General features: G+C 34.8%; 1 protein-coding gene across 3 annotated transcripts in view; it reads left to right on the top strand.

Moving 5' to 3' along the window:
• Nucleotides 1-1,084: 1,084 nt before the first annotated feature.
• Nucleotides 1,085-14,486, top strand: part of BRWD3 (bromodomain and WD repeat domain containing 3) — a 192,900-nt gene continuing 179,498 nt past the window's right edge. For 2 of the 3 annotated variants that reach the window (XM_078065011.1, XM_078065013.1), the window contains exons 1-5: nt 1,085-1,415; nt 1,538-1,596; nt 1,790-1,819; nt 2,228-2,287; nt 13,451-13,601. In XM_078065011.1, the coding sequence (XP_077921137.1) occupies nt 1,385-1,415; nt 1,538-1,596; nt 1,790-1,819; nt 2,228-2,287; nt 13,451-13,601 (331 nt within the window). In that variant the 5' untranslated portion in view covers nt 1,085-1,384. The remainder of the gene's footprint in view (nt 1,416-1,537; nt 1,597-1,789; nt 1,820-2,227; nt 2,288-13,450; nt 13,602-14,486) is intronic. The other variant, XM_078065012.1, reaches the window with a different exon arrangement.

Raw genomic sequence — 14,486 nt, forward strand, 5'->3', positions numbered from 1 at the left:
TGTAAATAGTACATGCAGCTTAAACATCATCTCTAGTGTCATCGGGTTTGGCTTCTATTAATTACTTTTTTTGGTCAAGGCTTGAGGTTGGAAGAAAATATTAAGGAAAAGTAGAAACGAAGACTCAGTTTATTATATATGTACCAATTATTCTACAAACCCTTTAATCACTTAAGATTTTAGTAACCAAATACTTAAAGTCAGTACTGTACTAAAAATTTAGGATTCTATGTATTAAAAAACAAAAACTGTCCCAAAGCTTGCATACAGATTTGTAATAATACCTAAAACCTTGCATACAGATATGTAATAATACATAAAAATCCATGGTTAATGTAAAATACTTCGGCAGTACTTTAAGACACAATTGAAAATTATCCTACAGGAATGAGACAGATATGGCACGTCTTAAACTTTCAGAAGGGGAAAAAATAAAATGCTTCATATCTGACGGCATATTCCCCCCACAATATGAGCCCTGTACTCTGGACTGGTAAGTAGAACATTTTCATCTGGTACAAAAACCATTTGAAAGCGAAACAAGTGACATAGATACAGGGGCTCCTTTTTCCGCCTCAGTCGCAAGATCCTTCAGTGGCTGGCCTCTTTTCGGTGGAGAGCCAAAACAAAACAAAACCCCAAAAAACAACAACAAAGCCTCTTCGGTGACGGGAGGAAAAAGAAGAAAGCACTGAATCAAGTCAACCCCTCACACGTTCCTCACGACAACGCCAAAGGGAAAGGTGCTCAACAGGAAAGAGTTCGACTGCTCTCACAGGAAAGGAAAAGTACTCAAGAGCTCTCAGAGGAGAGCGCCACCATGGAGTTCTACGGCGTCAGCCAGAGCGTCGGCTGTCAGTTAGCACCTCCCCGTTTCCGGGACCGGTAGCTAGGCAACCGCCGGCCTCAGGGAGAGTGGAGGACATTCGGTTGCGTTAGTGCCCCTAGCGGCGAACAATGAGCCCTGCAGGCTCCTCTCTCAGTTTTTACCCTCCCCTCTCTCCACCCCCTTTGCCCCGTCCCCCCACCCCCCCGCCACTTCGGCTCCTCCCCTCTCTTCTCTCAGGCTGGCTAGCTCGCGCTCGCTCGCTCTCTCGCTCTCTCTCTCTCTCTCCCTCTCCCTCTCCCTCTCCCTCTCCCTCTCCCCTCTCTCTCCTCTCTCTCCTTCCTCTCCGCCTCCTCTGCTCTTGGGCTAGAATATCTATGGGTCGATACGTGATGCGATGAATCCGAGAGAGACCAGAGAGACCAAAACTAGGACGAGGAGTGGGGCGGAAGCGGTGGGACTCCTGGGCATGGGGGCTTCATCACAATAGAGGCAGCGCCCCCACCCGCCCCCGCCAGCTCCTCCGGAGCGGAGCCCCCAAACCCCCTAGGGAAAAGGATGGCGGCGGCACCTACCCAGATCGAAGCCGGTGGGTAACTGTGTCTGGGGGCTAAGGAGATGGGAGCTTAGCGCGACGGCTGTCAGTTTCTTTTGAAAAAGCTTCTGTTTTTCTTTACCTTCCTCTCAACCTCTTTTTCCCCTCTTCCACAGAGCTGTATTACCTGATCGCTAGATTCTTGCAGTCCGGACCCTGCAACAAATCCGCTCAGGTGAGAGGGAGAAGGAGTTCTGGGGAATGGTCCCAATGGGGAAATCGAGGCATCGGGTGTGCGGTTTCACTGAGGGTGAGGGAAAGGCCGGCCTTGACTAGTCCTGCCGTCAGCGGTTGGGTTCGAAGTGGGGAGGGAGGAATGTGTTGATGGCCCAAGCTGCTCCTCATATCCGTGTTTCCCTTTTGCTCAGGTGCTAGTGCAGGAGCTCGAGGAGCATCAGGTACGGAGCCCCTTCGGGAAGACGTGGGGAGGTTTGGGGTGAGACTGGAGGAAGGGGAGGGCAAGTCAGGGGCGGAGGACAGGGGCTGGGAGGGAAGCTTGGATCTGGGCACTCATAACTGTTGTCACTGGAGTGAACCAGCTTCTTCCCTCAAAAGGGGCGGATATCGCCGGGGTCTTAACTCACCCCTCTTTATGACCAAGGGGGGCGGTTTTTCAGGATTTCCTCCCCCTCGGCCTCCTCCTTCCTACGCTGGACTAGCTTTGAGGCAACAGCTATCGGACCTAGAGAAATACAGACGCCAGAGGGTCGGGGACCAGGACCCGGGTTGGGTCGGGTTCATTGGGAGCCAAGGCATGGCCTATATGGTTTGCCCACCCCCCACCCTTTCTTTTCTCTCACCCCCAGTTGATTCCGCGCCGCTTGGACTGGGAGGGAAAAGAGCACCGAAGAAGCTTCGAGGATCTGGTGAGTAAAGTTTTCATTTCAACTTAATCCAACTCTTTCTCCACTCCCTCCCCACCTTGTTCCCCCAACCCTCTCCCAACCCCTTAGCCAACAGGGCTGTAGAGCTTTGCGCTGGGCCGAAGAACGACTGCCCCTTCCCCCCCCTCCCTGCCAGTCAGAGAAAGGGTACCTTGTCCTCCCCCTGGCCTCGCTTATTTCCATTCGGAAACTTTGAAGAATGTGAGTTAGTTATCAGAGATGCCGTTTTGTGGATTATGAATATGTTACAAACATTGAGAAAGGCCCATTGTAGGGGGAAAAGGGAGAGAAACCTGGGGGTTATCTTGGGGCACGTACCAAGGACTGACGTTGGCCAATGACAGCGTTGGTAACAGCCCAGAGTTCCGGATTAGTGGAAGAAAACTGGTTTCTGGTTGGTCCTGGCTTGAAATACGGGAACTGAGGCCAGGCTTAGTCTTTGGGGGGGGGGGGGCTTACGGGGGAGGGGGCTAAGGAGGGGAGTTAACCGACCCTGGATTGGGCAAAACGACACAATTAAAAATAATAGGAAGCATCAAGCGAATTCCAAAATTTGCCGGTTTTAGGTAATCGACTACCGAATAAAAAAGCATAATTATTCTATGTATCACATTTTAGGAAATAGCTCATTAAATCATTATATCGCATTTCTGCAGATACATTTTCACTAAATAACAACTACGGATTATGACCTTTTTGAGAATTGATGAAACACGATTTGGGGTTTAGAAGAGCCAACAATGGTTATATTTTAAAATATACTTTAGTAAAGGACCAAAGGCATTGGATTGACTGGGTTGTTTCTCCTATAAATGTAATTCATAGTGTCCATGCACTTCTGTTCAGCATTGACACACACAAAAAGGTGGTGTTTTTTTATTTTGGGGAAGATGTCCCCTTGCGTTAGCCTCTGGTACAGTGAATTGGAAGGAAATGAAAGGAGAAAGGGGTGATGTTACTAAAAACTAAATTCAGCTATCTTTCCTTCAAATAAGATCCAAATGGAGGAAAATCAAAGTTAAAGAAAGTTGAAGGGGTATGGTAGACTGTAAATATAAAAACAAAATGATTTAATAATACAATATTTAAACTGATTTAGTGTTAATTTGACAATTTTTATATTAAATTACAATAATGAAGCCATGTTAATAATTATTAAATAATAATTTTAGTTTTCTGACTAAATATTTTATTTTTTGCATATCACAAAATGGTGTAATAATTGTAATATGGATAAATTCCACCATCTATACTACTAATGGTAAAAAATTCTCAGGTGGATAAAAACTATTTTGGAAAAACTGCATGTATTATCACTGTATTTAATTTGTAGTCAGACTTTTTGTTGGACTGAAGTCCTGCCAAAAAAGGGGCAAAACAATGCTTACCAATATCTATTTAAATACTTTATAACTAATGTGGTTTTGAAGATAGAATTTTATACTGAGATGTATTGAAGATGTTTTCATTTACATTTGTCTCTAAACAGACCATTTTAAGCAAATAGCAAAAAGAAACTTAAAAGAAAAAGCCTTTTTTAAAAAAGAAAAAGCTTTTTAAAAATTACTTGACAGTGATAAAAAGCAAATGGGTATCAAAATAATTAAAAAGTCTACTAACCACACACACACATAAAAACAAAAAAATCCCACAAAATCCAGTTTACTAGACTTCCTTTCCTTATATTATAGAGGCATATTTTTACATAATGGTAATCAATGTCCATTTTAAGCTCTATATTTTCTTAACACTTTCACATATAATTTTCTTTTTTGAATAGACATTGTCATTTCAATGGTAAGAAAAGATTCAGTTACATTTAAGTTGGCTATGATTTGAACTCAACATTCAGTTGAACATTTAGATTACTTCCAGTTTTTCATTAATGTCTTTGCACAGTTAAGTAGTCTTTCTTCTTTTTTCCTTTCTTTTTTTGGATTTATTTTCCTGGACTGTATTTCTAAAGTGGAGTTATCAGGTCAAAGGGTCTTATTGGTTTTTTAGCTTCTCTTATATGTTATAAAATTGCCCTCCAGAAGATAGTACTAATTTATGACGTTACCATCTAGGTGCTTAGAGTGAGTTTTTAAATACTTTTAAAATCTTTTGGTAGCTTTAATAGGTGAAATAGCCCCTAGTTGATTTAATTAGCTCTTTTTTTCATGATTAGTGAAGCTTAAATTTTAACCAGTTATTTTTTTAATTGTTGTTAATCCTTTTGTATATCCCTATAGATACCTGATTTTCACATTTATCTTTTGAATTTATTGTTTTTTATATTTCCTTACACATTTTTATTTTCATATACACAGACTTTCATCTATTGTTTGAACATTGTCTATAATTTAGATAGTGCATCTTTTGTTTTTAATTTTCATATTGTACAGTGGTTTTTATTTTTCTGGGATCCAGTGCTTCTAGGAATATTATATTTTGTTAATATGGTCCTATTTTAAATCAAATATCTGTTCTCTACTTATAAATTTCTTTGTAAGGGAAGATGGGGTAGGGCTGAGTGAGAATTTGAGCAGAAGGAGAAGAAGTATAGAGATTAGAACTGAATGTGCTGTGTTAGATTGATCACTAGATGCATCAGTAGTATAGTTGCTTAAAATTATTTCACATTTGACCTTTGATTTTGTGTGGCTTCATTGTGGGAGAGATTTTTTTTTTTTTCTTTCTTAGTGTAGGTATTTTTTAAAATGCTGTTAGAACAATGGATTTATACAATGTGATCTTTGATTTAGCTACATGTTTCAGGTTGAAGTTTAGGACAAGTATTAGTAAGTAGTAAAATGTTGTATGTACATAGTATTTATAAATAGTATAATCCTGTATGTTAAATTATATAGCAATACTTCAAACTGAAGGTAAACTAGTATAAAAAGGAAAGAATACAAATGCATGATGAAGAGCTAAAGGATTATAAACAAGGATATCAAAATACTGAATTAAGATTGCATAGCCATGTATACTATGAAACAAAACTCCTGCCTTTCTGTCTGTATGTGTACTTTCACTTAAATTGTATGTGCTGCTTAACTTGATTTATCCAGAAGAATATTAAGATAATAAATTGGATTTCTTCAACACTTCATTACTGTTACTATTATGCATTCTAGAAATCCCTCTTTTTTTTCTTTCTTAAATCTGATTTAGTGTTTTACTTATAATTTGGAACAAAAGGAAAGGTGGTATTTTGTTAAAGCTACTAGCAGGCTAGTACTGACATATTCAGATATGAAGTACCTTTTAAAATGTGAGCCTGTTTATGAAATGTTTGTCAGTTTATGTTGAACTGTAAAGTTTTTGAATATGGCATTCAAAATAAAACATTCTAAATTAACTTTCAGAATTTTAAGTAATGATATAGGGAGAAATTTGAAGTAATGGTGAGTTTTTTTGAAGTTTAATCTGGACATTTTTCATTTCTGCTTGACTCTTATTTACAATGTAATAGAATTAGATTTGCTTCTTACAATTCATCTTATGGTAGATAATTTAAATAATTACAGATGTCTGTTCATTTGTGGTGACCCTGTTGAATTGTTGGCTATTTTATTGCTTCCTCCTTGGAGCTTTATTGGAGACTACAAACATAGTAATGAGGGGTATGTGTGTATGTATGTGTTTAAATGAAGTTTTTGTTAACAAACAAATTTTATATATTGAAATTGTGACTTGGAAGCTTTTTTTAAAGGCATGTTTTAATATTTTTTAATCATTTTAAGGGGACTTGTATCATGAGACTGAACCAAAGGCATAATTATCTTTAGGTATGGTATATATTTTTAAATTTATTCAGCATTTTTCATGTATAGAATTGAAAGCCCTAATTAGTGCTTTCATTTAGAGTGACATAGATTGTATTACCTTCATTTTATATTCAAAAGACTTGAAGCAATTTTATGCTATTGAAAAGTTTATCAAGATTGTGTGTTCATTACTATCTTTAAAAAATATATACATCTATGATGATATATGTCGTTATAAGAACTTGCATCTGCATATAATATATGCAAGTTTAAAAGTGCTTTCACATTATCTCATTTGATGCTCGCCAAGTACTTTAAAATACTCTATTTGAATTCCAGACATACCTGTATTTTTTTCTTACCTTACCCAGCTCTTGTTCTCTAATTACTAGTAATAGCTTAAATTGTCTATTAGAACATTAGAATGATTTTTGAGTGCTGGAGGCATAGTTATTGCATCTCTAAGTGTGGAAGTAATTTAAGTGTGTGTGATTTATTAACTGCTATGTGGATACACAGCCATAGTTAGGAAGAACAGAATGCATCATGGGAAACCAAAAGGCATGTGCTGCTCAACCCCAGTGTGGATATAATGCTAAACTGATAGGTCCTATGGTAGAGAGCAATTAATGTCTGGAAACTAGTATTCCTCACTTTTGATTTGTTTGAGCCACATGTATACATTTGCTTTCTATAATATGTTGGTTTTAGCTATTTGTCTGGATTGATCATTGTCTTTTTTTTCACACTTTGGCTCTAAGAACATACTTTCAATGATTAAAATCCTTTGGTGATTTATCATTAGTTCTAGGAAACTGTTATCTCAATACAAATGAGATGGCATTAAGAAAGTGAAGAGAGCTGCGATTAGGGAGTAAGAATTTGGGTTGGGTGAATGTTCCTTATAAAATTTTGTCCTGAAGTCACCTTTGTCAATTTGAATATTAGTTTGTCTGTTTTTGTTCTTGGTTTACTGATGTTGATTACTGATTGATTAATAAACAGTTTTTTTGGTAGAGAGCAAAAAAGTAATTTTAAGTCAATTTAGTGTTTGGGTCAAATTTCAGAGATGCCCTTGTTGGACATTTTTCATAAAGGATTTTGTGAGTAGTAGAAAATACCATAAGATTTAGTTGGGAAGATATTCTTGCTGAGTGACCCTGGGCAAGTTACTTAACCTCTCAGGGATTCAGTTTCCTCATTTATAAAATAAAACCCCCTATCTATTTTACAAGGTTGTTGTGCAAACCAAATGAGTTAAATAGAAAGAATGCATTTTGTTAATTGAAAATGCTGTGCAAATGAATTGGTTACTGCATTTTAAAAATAGGACATAGAGGTTGAATGGAAAATGGATATCTAAAGAACTATGACCCCAGAATTTATATGTTCTTAGCTAGCTATGTCACCACCTCATTTTCCTAATATTTTTATAAGGTGAGGGGCATTTAAAACAGTGCCATTGGGGAAAAAAGTATTTAAAAAGTAAATGTTAGAATTGAACCAAAATGAGTGCTTTGAAGTGCATCTGTATTAACTCAAACAAGAAATGATTGTTATGTCAAAAGATGTTTACTGTTATTTGCATTTTTATTAATTAGAGAAAAGTAACTTAGTATGATACTCATGTACTATTCACTGTTTTTTAAGAAGTGGGAGATATGTCTTTCTGATGTCTTGTTGCAGGGATCCTCATCGCTTCTGATTGATCTTTTCTAATCCTGAACTTATTTTCTATACATTATTGATAAATATTTTCTTGTATTTTAAATTACCTTGTTGAAGATGTTTTCTCATGCCCTTTAATATCTACTATAGTACTTTATAATAATCTGGCCCTCAGTTATTGTTTGTGTAATTTTCTTAACTTTTGTCAGGAGCATTTCATGATATATATTTCTTAGGCTTATTTAATATGCTAGCTGGAACTAAGTTCGTTTATCGGACCTCTCTCTACTGAGACACTTCCAGAATGTGGGTAGGTCCCTTGTCCTTGTCTTGATATTATCTGCCCTCAAGGTTATAGTACTTTTGGTACTTTCTTATGGTATTGTAACCCAGAGAATATTCGAACCTGGGTGGGTTGCTCTTGGCTGTCTCATTCCTGAGAAAATCTTAAAACTAATAGAAAAAGAAATGCTATGAACAATGATAAACATTTTCAAAGAAGAGTGATAGGAAGTCTTAACACTTTGTAACCCACTGTACAAACCAGTGTATTATTATAGTAGAAAAGCCTACCTGTTTTATTTCCCTTTCTGCCCAGTTTTTTCCCTTTCCTCCTTCAAATTCAGCAAACATTAAAACTCAACACTTTATGATATAATATTGGATTATTGCAGACATTTATATTTTACTGAAAAGTATTAAGAAAATAAACTATTAGTTTTTTGTGTTTTCTTTTAGTCTTATTTTTTTGTACATGTATTTTTCCCATCAAAATCAGATGATACTCTGTGAGTTTTTTATTACTTTTTTTTAAACTTAACGTTCTGGAGGAGAATCTTAAACATTGAGGGATATTATGTGTTAGTCACTATGCAAAGTACATTTACTGGGTGGGGGAACCTTTCTGTTTGCCTGGAATGCCTTCCCTTCCTTTTGTCTGTCATGTGAATTTTCACTTAGCCTTCAAGTGTGAAATTAGACATGAACCCCTACCCCTAGGCTGAAGTAGGTACTGTATCTCTTTGCTTCTCTTAGCTCTTTGTACTACCTCTGGGTACTTGTACTTTGATTTGTTTTATTTAGAAGTTTGTTTTATTTACTAGTTTGTTTCCCCCACTGGGACTGTGGGTTTCTTTAGGACAGCAGTTTAATTGTCTTCTTGTCTCATCTCTATATGTTAAATGAATGAATGAATGCAGAGTGAATGATTTTGTTTTTCTTTTTTTTTTTTACAAATCATATGAGGTAGTTATCATTACTCCCTGTTTACAGATGCAGAAGCTCAGGCTCTCAGACTGAGTAACTTTGCAGGTCACAGAAGTAGGAACTGAGAATGGTGGAAAAATGAAAATCTAAGTCCTTTCTACTGTATCACACCGCCAGAAGGAGTAACAGCTAGTCAATTTTAGAACCTGAATAATCCAGGCTTCCAGACTTCAAAGTACCATGCATATCTCTATATTATACTTATATTGATGTATTTAAAGCCTTGCTATATTTTTCAAAATCTATTTTGTTTTTTGTCCCTAAATATAAAAAAAATCATGTGACTAATTTTTTATATGTACTTCTCCTCTCACCCTGCCCACACCAAAAAAATTAAAATCTCAGACAAAATGTATTTCATTTCTTCAATGTATGGGCCCAGTTTGATTCTTCATTTACCTGTGTGGTCATGATCTTAGAAAACAAAACACAGAAACAATTATCTCTTTTATTTGTTTTTTGGAGTTACTTATCCTATAATTTCTAAAAGCCAAGGTAAAAATGTCATTATTGCTCTCTGAAAATTAGTATTTCAAATGTAGTGCTTGGTATGGGCCCGGCACCCTGAAGTTAGGTACCTTTTGCATTTTATTCAATTCTCAGCTGGATTCCTTTTAACTAATTATGATGAGTAGGATCATTTCTGTGAACTCTCTGGTCTTCTCACTTGTCATTATAATTCTGAAGCTTAGTAATTCAATTGTTAGGTTTGCTCTTTAGGTCATCCAGTCTTCCTATCTAGAAGGTTTATAATCTAGACTTCATTTAATTTCTTTCAGTTTATTTGAATTTATAGTTTTATTTTTTTGCAGTTTTTGTGTTAGTTACCTTCATAATTTTTCAATTGCCTTAATAAGACAGTAATAGGAAGATCAGTGGACAGGGAAACCCAGATTTCTGTACATTCATTGTGACCATCGGACTTCACTTCTCTGGATGTTTTTCCTACTGTAAGATGTGAAGTTAGGTTAATTATGTATAAGGATCTTTCTAAATCAAACATTCTATAATATAACTCCTTGGAGCTGTTTTACAGAATAATATAGAAGTTTGTATATACTCTTGAACTTTGTTTTTAGAGAATGCTTTTCTTCTGCAGATATCAAAGTACTTGTGTTACTTGTTGGCAATTATATTCCAGAGAGAAAAATGTGGTTAAATAACTGAAATTAGAATATTTGAGCTTTAATTGAAAAGAGTGGCTTATAATATTATGTTATGAATTTCATAGAATATTTTAATACATACTTTTAATATTACATTTTATTATATAATACATTTTATCCATACATAATTCTAATAGAGAATTTTTAAAAGACTTAAAAAAGTAATTACTGAGGACAAATAAGAGTTCTTACGCCAAAAAAGATCCCTTAAAAAATTTCAATTTTAATCAAAGCAGATGGATTGAAATAAATGTTGACTACCACTTGTAAGTCCTGAAATTTGATTTAGAAAAAACTGTATTTCAAGAACTGAGCTGATATAGTCTGGAAGCCTGTTGATATTGTTTAAAGGAGACGCTAGCATGTTCAACTCAAATGTATTGTTATTGCTATTGTGTTGATAGAATATGTTTATCTACTACTGTTTCATAATCAAATTTTTATTGATTTTAGAGGAACGGCCTTATTGAATGGGACCACTTAGAAATTAAGCAATTTCCAGTTGTATAGGGTGGAATTCAAACGTGTAAAATTTATTTAATAGCTTATAATAAAAATCTTCAAGGGGGAGAATTTGGGTGTAGATAAGTCTTGTTTTGGTTGCTTAATTAATGATTCTGTATTTTAAAATTATTACAGAGGAATTGATAGAAAGATTTATGTAATTGCCTGAAAATCAAACATCATTGTTTCTATAAAATGAAGTAGCCAGGCAACTTAAGATGTCAGTTTAGGATATAGTTCTGACAGATTTTCTGTAAGGGGGTGATTCTAAAAATTCATATTAGAGAACTATTTTCTGGATTATATATGGTTAGACATATTGCAGTTTCTAGGCAGGAGAATACCTCTTGAGATGGTAACAGGATGAAAAAAAGAAAATTGATCAAAAAGAAAATGCCAGTTAAGGAGGGCACTTGTAATGAGCACTGGGTGTGATATGCAACTGATGAATCACTAAATTCTACCCTGAAACTAATAATACACTATATGTTAACTAACTTAAATTTAAATTAAAAAAAAAATAAACCAGTCTGATACCCTGTGTCTTTTGATTGGAGCATTTAACCCATTTACATTCAGGGTAACTATTGAAAGATATGAATTTAGTGTCATTGTATTGCCTGTAAGGTGACTGTTACTGTATATGGTCTGTATTCCTTTCTGGTCTGTGTTACTTTTAGGCTCTCTCTTTGCTTAGAGGACCCCTTTCAATATTTCTTGTAGGGCTGGTTTTGTGTTTGCAAATTCCTTTAGTTTTTGTTTGTCCTGGAATGAGGGTTCTAGAGGGGAGGGGGATGGGAGGATGGGTTAGCCTGGTGATGGGTATTAAAGAGGGCACTTACTGCATGGAGCACTGGGTGTTATATGCAAACAATGAATCATGGAACACTACATCAAAAACTAATGATGTAATGTATGGTGATTAACATAACATAATAATAAAAAAAAAGCAAAAACCAAACCCCTCGAAAACCCAAACAAACAAAAAAGAAAATTCCAGTAAAGACATGAACTATTATCCTATGTAAAGCTTTCATATAGTGTGTACTTGATGGAAAAGTAATGGCTGATAATGGAAGCGGAGTGTTGGTGGGAAAAAAGGCATAAGCTATTATAGATGTTCATATGCAGTATTTTAAAGCTTTTCTCTTTGAGATACATATTTTTCTGGGGTACTAAGTATACTTGCCTGTAGGCATATTTAGGAAATGTTTTAATGTGGAGGGAATGAATTATAAACTAGGATTTTAGGATATCATTGTCTGTAGATAATACTTACATTAAATTGAATCATCAGCTGCTTTGACTTTAATGTTACCTGTATGTTTTACTAAGAGGTGGTTCTATGTAGTTATTTGGCTGGAAAACAAACTATAGATATGAGAAATAACTGAAAGAATTTGCTTGATCCTTTGTCCCAATCCAGAAGCTAAACTGTGTTGATGCAAATATAAAATAATCAGGCTTGGTTGCCATTCTTTCTGAGCATCATGACAGTTCCCAAGCCCCATTTATTTTGGTAGATTAAAATTAATTTTTGCTTGGACTTAAAAAAGATAATTGGCAGGAAATAATTTTTAAAAATCACAACAGAATCCCTTATTCACAGAATTCTGAATACATGTTGGATTGTAGTTCTGCAATGTATGTTTTCTAAGAAAACAAACAAGGTACCTTGATAGGAGAATCTAAGATTTTTCCTCTATGAATTCTTGTGATATTTCTTATAGATGGACTTTACTTTGGTTTTTTAATGTTCATTGATTCATTGAACAAATACTTACCAAGAACACACATAATTTCTTTTCTCATGGTGATCATTAGGGATGGTTTACAAAATTATTCTTTTATGTCGTATTGTTCTTGACCTGGTGATAATACATTGATGTGAGGTCCTCTGTGATGGTATATGCATATATTTACATTTTTATTTATATTTACTTTTCATTCTTTCTATCTCCCTTTATGTCAAGATGAGAATGTAGATTTTTTTTATCTAAGGATTTAATGGTCTAGTTTTCTGTTTCCTCCTTTAATAATTAGGTATTTATGAAACACATCAGGGACTTGAACATTAGCTTAGATAAAAAATGAACAGTTTTGTTGTTTAATTTTCTCATCCCTGTCTGTATATGTTTATCATCTTCAGAGATTTGCTTGTTTGTTTTAAAAATGAGTTAATGTTGTGATGAATTTTGAGTACATAGCTTAGTTATTTAGAGCATAGTATATCTAAAAACATTACTTTGATACTGTTTTGGAAACCAGTTAACTTTTTTAAGGAAAACCAGTTCTGCTTTATTAAGCAAATTTGTCCTGTTAATCCTAAAGGGATTTAGGTGAGAGTTTGGTGCAAGTAATACCTTTTGTTTGTATTCTTATCATTTATATAGAATCTAGATTCTCTGATTCTTGATCATTTCATCACTACTGAATAAATCAAGTACTAGTAGAGTTTACCTGTTGTCTTTGTACTTTAATTTTAGGCATGCGCACTTTTGCTGTTTTGCAACACTTATTTCATAAGATTAACAGCTAAGCAAATGATTTAATCAAGGCATGTAAAAGTAAGTTTGAGTGCCATGTCATTTAAATCTTATCATTTAGATGTGCTTAAATTTTGTAGCCATTTCTTTAATTTGGTTAAAGTATTAAATATTTAAAATGTTATTTCCCTGATCCGGTATATAAAAGTTGCACTTTGTTCCATGATGGAATAATTTGGTAATGGACTAAATTATGTTTTTAAACCAAATTAGTTTTCCTGTTTTATTTATGCTTTTTAGGTGGCAGCCAATGCACACATTCCTCCAGACTACCTCCTTAAAATTTGTGAGCGGATTGGTCCCTTACTAGATAAGGAGATCCCTCAGAGTGTTCCTGGGGTACAGACATTACTAGGTGTTGGTCGGCAGTCTCTGTTACGGGATGCCAAAGGTAAGATTTTCACAGTTTTCAGAGGAAGGAGTGGAGAGCAGCATATTTTCATGTTAAGTAAATGTTCACATGCTTTCCTAAATACTAATTTTCTTCTAGTTTTTCTTATTTTGCCAATCTTATTTTCTTAGTGTACAAGTACATTTTTAAAGGCCTAAAAGAAGCCCTCTGCTGTAAAACAGTGAATACAGTAGAGGTAAAGAATATTAAAATCTTTTTGTAATCCTGTGGAATAGAGATCTTAAAAGATCACTGCTCTAATTAGTACAGTATAAATGCTTAAAAGTCTTTCATTATGTTTTAATATTTTTAAGTATTATGAGTCTTTATATCATCTTAATCACATATATTTTATAACAGGTAAATGAAAAATGATATGTAAAAATTTATATATGATATGTGATATGTAAAAAATTTTTATAATTGAAAATATTAAAACAAATATCAACCTATTAGTGACTGTTCAGTAACAGTTTTTGTACTCCACCGTTTTTCAGTCTTTTAAAGATTTTCCCAAAGTTTTTCATGGAACCCCAATATGTAAAATATATAAAGTAGTATTTTATGAATATAAAAATGTGAAATTAGACATTAAGGCTGCCTGTTAATGTAATAAATACTTCAGGTCTAGCAACTCATTTGTTTTGTTGTATTAGCATCATGTTTTTTAAAAATTCTAATTCACAAAGGTAAATAGCTTCAAAAATACCAGTTTTAAACGTCTCATTTTATAATATAAGGAAATTCTTCAAATCAGTTAATTTGGAAGTTTTCAAGAGAGCAATAGAGGGGTGTCTGGGTGGCTCAGTCGGTTAAGTGTCCAACTCTTGATTTCAGCTCAGGTCATGATCTCAGGGTTGTGAGATTGAGCCCAGTATCAGGCTC

This window comes from Halichoerus grypus, chromosome X, assembly GCF_964656455.1.
Source record: "Halichoerus grypus chromosome X, mHalGry1.hap1.1, whole genome shotgun sequence".
In the NCBI taxonomy this organism is placed as follows: domain Eukaryota; kingdom Metazoa; phylum Chordata; class Mammalia; order Carnivora; family Phocidae; genus Halichoerus; species Halichoerus grypus.